The sequence below is a fragment of the Dasypus novemcinctus genome, chromosome 6, assembly GCF_030445035.2.
Source record: "Dasypus novemcinctus isolate mDasNov1 chromosome 6, mDasNov1.1.hap2, whole genome shotgun sequence".
NCBI lineage: Eukaryota > Metazoa > Chordata > Mammalia > Cingulata > Dasypodidae > Dasypus > Dasypus novemcinctus.
The window spans coordinates 119,977,567-119,984,300 of record NC_080678.1 but is presented as its reverse complement, the minus strand read 5'-3'; the positions used below and the strand labels follow the sequence as shown (position 1 = coordinate 119,984,300).

Genomic DNA, 6,734 nt, shown 5'->3' with positions numbered 1-6,734 from the left:
ACTGTGGGCTGAGGATGCTGAGACAGTGACTTTTTTGTCTGAGTCTGCGTCTTCACATATAAGAGAGAGGACAGTAACTGCCCCTTCACAGGTCGTTGGGGTGGTTAAATGAGGTCACCCACTGAACAGCCATTAGCCTTGTGCCTGTCACACAGCAACCCAATGAAGGGGGCTTCTTCCAAAAACCATGGAAGACAGTCTTTTATAGAAAACAGGATTTATTTTCACATTGAAAATAGGATGACAACAAATAAATGTTCCAGAAATGTTTTATATACATAATTAGTAGAGTTCATTTATTAAACACAGAAAAATCCAAGCCCACCAGCAAATACGCATTTTCTTTCTTCCAGAGCACACGGTACTCTCACAGGTTACAGCAGCTTCCAGTCCCGGCGTTCACATTTTCCAGGCACAGCTCATATGAGGTTTCTTTCTGGGTTCTTCTGCTTCTATCACATGGGCCCTTTTCAAAGACCACGGCAGCAAACAGAAGGGATTCACAGTTGCTGGGATGAGAGACCCTGGCCGTGAGAACTGTTGTAAAAGCCCTGAATTCTGTTTCAAAAGCCAAGCTCTGGGGTTCGGTGGTCGACTCCACCAACTCAGGTCAGGCCACAGCACCGTGCAGTGTCACAGCTTCATCGCTAGTCAATCTCGTTAATTAAATCATCCAATTAGAAAGGTGAAATTAAGCAGGCCTCTGGTCCTTCTGCAACAACTGGCTTTCTCCCTTGGTCAAGGGAAAAGCTGATGCTACTCCAGAACCACCACCAGTGTCCACGGCACAGAGGAGTGTGGGCTGGCTGGCCCAAGGTAATGCCTGGTGAGGGTACGAGGGACACTGTCCACTAGGGACGTCCAGACGCAGGGCCGTGAGGAGGGGTGGATGCTGGGATGCCGCCGTCCGCAGGGGTCTGAGATTCCTGAGAGGCCTTTCTCGAGCACACAGGGCAGTGGAACAAGCAGCGGCTCTCCAGGCACTTAACTGAGAGCCCGAAGCGGCAACCTGGGGCGTCAACACACCTGCCACCACCCCAGCACGCCCAGCCTGGCTTAGCCCAGCTGGCCGCAGTCCGTGATGACAATCTTCTTGGACGTCTTCCCACTCTTTGAGCCGAAAGACTCTATTTTCTTCACCACATCCATGCCCTCTTTGACACGGCCAAACACAACGTGTTTGCCATCCAACCTGGAAGGACAGAGGAGCCAAGGAGCGGGGAGGAGAGTAGCACAAGGTCAACCTACGTCAAAGCCACTTGGTGACAGAATTATTCACAGGAACAGCAGTTCTGAAAGGAGCCCACACGATAGCTGGAACCAGCCCCCAAAGCTCCAGCCTCAACCCCTGCTGAGCTCCCCAAAGGATCCCCAGCTCTTAGGACCCACACTCCAAGCGACCCTGCCCCGGGCGACTTAACCTGAATCCTGATACCCTCATCTATGAAAAGCGAATTATTCTTATTCTGCACAAGGAGATAATTGGATACTGAACTACTCTGAAGAAATAAGAAGCCTCTACAAACAGAATTATTTGAACAGTCATGCATTACGGGGTGCGAGCCAAGATAACAAGTGTGGTCAAGTGTCTAAGTCCTGGAGGAAGGAGATGCCCCGAGCAGCTCTCGGCTGGAGAGCATTCCCAGAGCCTAAAAGGCAGCTCAGGCCAGTCCAGCAGGGCCATGGTCGGTCACAGCCAGGGCAGAGCCGTAGGACGCGCTAAGAGTTCCACGGAAGGAGCAAAGAGCAGGCAGCGCCAGTAGCGACCTGCCGGGCCCTGCCTCCACCTCCCTTCTGGCTTGTGGGCTAGACTACTGACATCCACCCACACCTAGGTCTCCCGAAAGCCTTCGGAAGGGCGTTTACTACATCGTAGCTCCCGGCCGGCTGCTGTCCCCCGAGCCCCAGAGACCCAGGACGAGGACACCCGGGGACTGTGGGGCAAGCAGGGCTACATGACGCGCTGGGCCATCCTGAAGCCTAACGCACTCTGCAGAAGGCTTCTCCTGCAGGACGCGCTTGGAGAGTCGGCCCCAGCCGGAAGCCTCATTCCCAGAGGGCCTGGCCAGGAGCAGGAACTCACCAGTCTGTCTTGATGGTGCAGATGAAGAACTGGGAGCCGTTGGAGTTGGGGCCTGCGTTCGCCATGGACAGGACCCCTGCGGAAACAAGCAGGGTGAGTCTCCCCGTCCCAGGAGCCTCTGACCTGGGCTAACACCACGCATCGAGGAGGCTCAAGACCGCGGATCCTGGGGCTCAGAACGGGAGAGGCAGGGCCCCCGGCCAGCTCCCCAGGGTGTGAATGCCTTCACTGCCCACTCAGGCTAAGAAGGACGGCCCGGCGGGAGGTCTCAGTGACAAAGCCCGGGTGGGAACCGCCCCCACCCGACTTCCAGACTTTTCCAGGCTTTCCCACACTCCACCTTGGGGCTTCCAGGGTAGTGCAAAGCTGGGGCTTTGCTTAAAGCCTCTCTCCCCCGAGTTCTCGAAGGAAAGTTTCTCTTTTAAATGGAGCTCAGAATGAGAAAGAGCTAGGAAAACCCAGCCAGGCAGAAGCGCGGAGCGGCCCGAGCAGACCAGAGCAGGGAAGGCGGGCAGGCCCTTGGCCTCGCGCCAGGGCGGGGCCGCGCTGGGTGCAAGCTGCAGGGAGCGCTCAAGACCCCTCCGGGAGGGCGGCCCCACTCACCCGGCCCCTCGTGCTTGAGCGTGAAGTTCTCGTCAGGGAAGCGGCTTCCGTAGATGGACTTCCCACCCGTGCCGTTGTGGTTCGTGAAGTCACCTGCCTGGGTGCACAGGCTCCTGAGCGCCCCACAGAGCCCGCAGCTCCCAACCCACCCCGGGGCCCGCCCAGCCGGAAGCCCCCCAGGCAAAGGGGTCCAGTGGGGAGCAATAAAGCAATAAGGACAATAAGAAAGACTGAGCTTGAGTTATTTCCTGCCACAATAACTGCCTTCGGTTTCCAAAGGACACTTTAATGTCCAAGCAAGTTTTTAAATGACCCCCAAAGGACCTACAGGCTATTTGGAAATGCTTCTTAGTGACGGAGAACTGTCCACCCACGACTCTCGGAGAGGGGCAGGGAGGTGGCCAAGGGCTCCCATTTCTGGGGCTGGTCTGGAAGGGGCCGCAGTGGCCGCCCAGGGCTAGTTCCCTCTGCCACTAGCTGCTCCTGCCCTCACCCCCAGGCTCGGCGGTGTCCCAGTGCTTCAGACTTGGGCCAGAAAAACCCAGAGCTGCCCAGCCCCTGGCCCTGGCCACGGTCATGCAATCCTCAGGTGAGCGAGGGGACCTGACCCGCCCCTCCCCAGCCTGGCTGGAAAGGCACCAAGAAGAGCTGGCTCAAGACCCTGGCCCGGGCCTCCTAGCGCTGCCACCTCAAGCCGCAGGGAGCCCCTGTCCTGCCTGCCGCCGTTCAGAGGAAGGCCTGGCCTGGCCCCAGATGTCCACCCAAGCCTGGGGCAGAGCCGGGCGCCCGGGCAGCAGAAAGGCCACAGGGCTGGGCCAGGCCGGCCCGCGCCCCAGCCGCAGCACTCTGGCCCTGGCTGCACCGGTCCCATGGATGGGTACAGCAGGCCCAGCCCCAACCTGCTGCCCTCACCAGGTCAGGGTGGATGCAAGAGGGGAGAGCATTCCGGGCTGAAAGGGCTACAAAGGTCATGGCATCCACGCCCCTGCCTCGAGGCTCTGGTGGCCCCAGGACACTAACCCCTGACCTCACCATAGGCCCCCCCTAACAGGAAACTCCACCCCAATGTCCTTGGCTCCTGACCCACCCCAAAACCTCTGGCCTGGCAATGCTAACGCTTAAAGAACATAATCATTTAACCGAGAAAGCTGCCCATCCCCAGTCTGACCTCTCTGATAAAAAAGCGCCACATCCAGATGCACGTGTTCCTGTCCTGTGCCCAATCTCCACGCTGCTCCGCCACTCTCTCCTCTCCCAGGCTAGCTGGTCCAGCAAAGCCCCAAGAGCCGGCCCCCTACAACCTCCACCCCAGCCTCCCTCCACAGGCTTGACCCTCCCAGCCCTGCCGCACAGGCCGTGCCGCCACCACCCTGTGGCTTAACCTCTGGGGCAGGGAGAGCCACGGCAGCCCAAGCCACGGCCCAGAGGGGTGAGAGGACGAGCCGGCAGGGTGACAACGGCTGCTCTCCATTCACAGCGTTCCAGGCGTCAGCTCACTCACTGAATCCTCCCAGCGGCCCCTTCGATTATGCCCGCGTATAGAAGAGGAAACCGAGGCACAGAGAGGGCCGAGTTACCTGGCACATGAAGGACGGAATCACCCTGTGGAAGGTGGAGCCCTTGTAGCCGAAGCCCTTCTCCCCAGTGCACAGGGCTCTGAAGTTCTCTGAGGGGCGAAGGAAGAGGCAGGTGAACAGGGCTGTCCCAGCCAGCGCCCGCGAACCCCACCCGTAGGTGAGCTGGCCCTGGTAAGACCCCAGGTCTTACCACCCGACTTGCTGTGTGACCCAGGGCAAGATGCTGCCCTTCTCTGCAGCGAGAGCAGCTGCTCCTGCTTGTTCTGGGAGCAGGTCAGCAGGGCAGGGAGTCTAGGGGTGTGTGCCCGCCACCCTCCCCCACCCCCAGAGCACTGTACCGGAAAAAGGATGCGGGAGTTGACAGGGTGCTCCCAGCTACTGCTAAGCAGGTAGGGAAGAGCCAAAACCAAGGCCCAGAGAGGGGCAGAGGACTGCCCAGGGTGCCCAGCTGCCGGGCCACACCACAACTCCCATCTATCTGGCCACAAGTCGGCTGCTCTGGCTCGTCTACACCGCCTACCGCCTCTCCCGGCTCCCGCTCCTGTGTCTGGACTGTAGTGGGAAGGCCCCGGGCCCTCCTCTCACCTGCTGTCTTTGGGACGACATCTGCCTTCAGCTGTGGGGAGAGAAGGTGGACAAGAAAAGCTGTCAGTGCAGAGGCAGGTGACGGCAGGCACCGCCTCACCTCCCAGCCCCACGGCAGATGCCAGCCCCTCCCCGCGCTCGCAGGTGGCCGCCTAAGCAGCTATCGTTTCTGGCAGCCACTTCCTAAACTCCAGGCTGGGAGGAGCCGCCTCGGTTTCTTCAGGTGTCAGAAGAGATGGCAGTGCCACACTGGCCTCCTTCTGCATCCGAGGGTTAAGAACTAACAAATCATTATGGTTACTAAATCATGATATAAGTGCCTTTAGATGACAAAACAGCGAAAGGGTAATACCTAAAATTACTGACGCTGGCCAGAGTGGTCCCGCGCCCGTAGCCAGCTCGCTCTAGACCTACCTCACCCTCCCCTCGTGTAAGCTCACTACCAGGACGGTAACCGCTCCCCCTCCTGTTTCCTCTCCACGTGGAAAGCCTGGTGACTGGCCGCTGCTCTGCGCTTTCCTATCTCAGAACCCTGATCTCTGAAAATGGTTGTAACTTTGTAACTCCCCCTGGTTTGGGGTCCACCCCCGGCCTGTTGAACCCCTTAATATTTATTACAGCAGGAACCCGTGTCCAGCTCCACCCCAATTACTCATTAGCATCCTGATGCTACAAAATATTAGAAGTTCTGCAGATCAGGGAGGTAGTATTGGGGCCATCCAAGGCGAACTACCTCCTCTGCTTGTGCAACCAAATAAACTTTTTCTCTCTTTGAATGACCCTTTGTCCAAAATGGGGCAGGACTGAAGGCTACCCCCCACACACACACACTTCAATTCTGCTACCTGGACTAGTCCTTGCTTTGTTTGAAAAAGGTCTCATAGAAAGGCTGAGGGCCAGCCGCTGAGGGTCGTGTCCCCCCCCCCCCCCCCCCCCCAGGGCCCGGGCTCGCAGGAGGGCTCTGGCAGGGTCCTCCTGGTGGCCGGAGCCCGCCGCCGGCCCGGATCCACCTCCATTTCCCTTCCCGAGCGCCCGGGGAAGAGCCCGATGGCGGGGGCAGGGCCAAGGCCCGCGTGGCCTTATGCCAGGGCTGCCACGTGAGCGTGCCGCCGGCCCGCCGCCCACCACTGCGCTGGGGCTCAGACCCCTCCCCCAGCCCGGGGCCGGCCGCAGGGACCTCGGCCTTTCCAGCTTCCCGACCTGACCTTGAGCTTTCTCCTCCACGCGCGTCCCGCCCCCACCCCCGTCTCCACTAGGCCAGAGTGCCGACCGGAGGCCGGAAGAGAGCAGGCGGATGCCCCTTCCTATTGATGGGGAAACTGAGGCCCGGAGCCCGGAAGTGGGAGGGCCCGCGCCGACCAGCGAGGCCGGCGGAGCGCCGGGCCGGGGTCCAGCGGCCTCACCTCCAGCACCACGCGGCCGAGCGGCTGCCCGTCGGCGCCCACGTCCAGGTACACCAGAGGGTTCCCGGGGGAGGAAGCCGCCCGGCTGCGGTCGCCGCCGCTGCAGGCGCGGGCCGCGGGGAGGCGCAGCGGCACGGGGCGAGGCGAGCAGAGCAGGCCGAGCAGGCGGGGGCCGCAGCGCAGCGCCAGCATCGCGGGCACGGGTCCGGGCGGGAGGCCGGCGGGCGAGCAGACACAGCCGCGGCCAAGGTCGCGGGCGCCCAGGAGGCCGAGTCCGCCCGCGCCGCGCGCCGCCGCCTTTATTGGCCGGGCCGCCGTCCAGGCCCCGCCCCGGCCCCGCCCCGGCCCCGCCCCGGCCCCGCCCCCTCCGGGCCCGTCCGCGGGCGACCCCTGCCGGCCGGGACGGGCAGCGCCGCCAGGCTCGTCGGGCTGCGGACCCGCCTTGCCACACCCCCTTACCAGGGCCTGACTCTCGGGAGGGAC

The 6,734-nt window shown here is 61.2% G+C and overlaps 1 protein-coding gene across 1 annotated transcript; it reads right to left on the bottom strand.

Moving 5' to 3' along the window:
• Positions 1–200: 200 nt before the first annotated feature.
• On the bottom strand, positions 201–6,521 carry PPIF (peptidylprolyl isomerase F). The gene is made up of 6 exons (XM_004484515.5): positions 6,252–6,521; positions 4,849–4,879; positions 4,264–4,352; positions 2,687–2,783; positions 2,084–2,159; positions 201–1,192 (listed from the first exon to the last, which is right to left on the bottom strand). Exons 1-6 carry the CDS (start codon positions 6,441–6,443, stop codon positions 1,057–1,059), a joined length of 621 nt encoding a protein of 206 aa, XP_004484572.1. The 5' UTR covers positions 6,444–6,521; the 3' UTR covers positions 201–1,056.
• Between the last annotated feature and the right edge of the window lie 213 nt (positions 6,522–6,734).

What these genes read in the sequence shown, in the direction of transcription:
- PPIF (XM_004484515.5), bottom strand. Translation starts at nt 6,443, where the DNA reads ATGCTGGCGCTGCGCTGCGGCCCCCGCCTGCTCGGCCTGCTCTGCTCG. An exon ending in GCTCAAGCACGAGGGGCCGG is followed by an intron (nt 2,160 to 2,686) that starts GTGAGTGGGGCC and finishes TTGTTTCCGCAG; the next exon opens with GGGTCCTGTCCATGGCGAAC. An exon ending in TGCACCATCAAGACAGACTG is followed by an intron (nt 1,193 to 2,083) that starts GTGAGTTCCTGC and finishes CTGTCCTTCCAG; the next exon opens with GTTGGATGGCAAACACGTTG.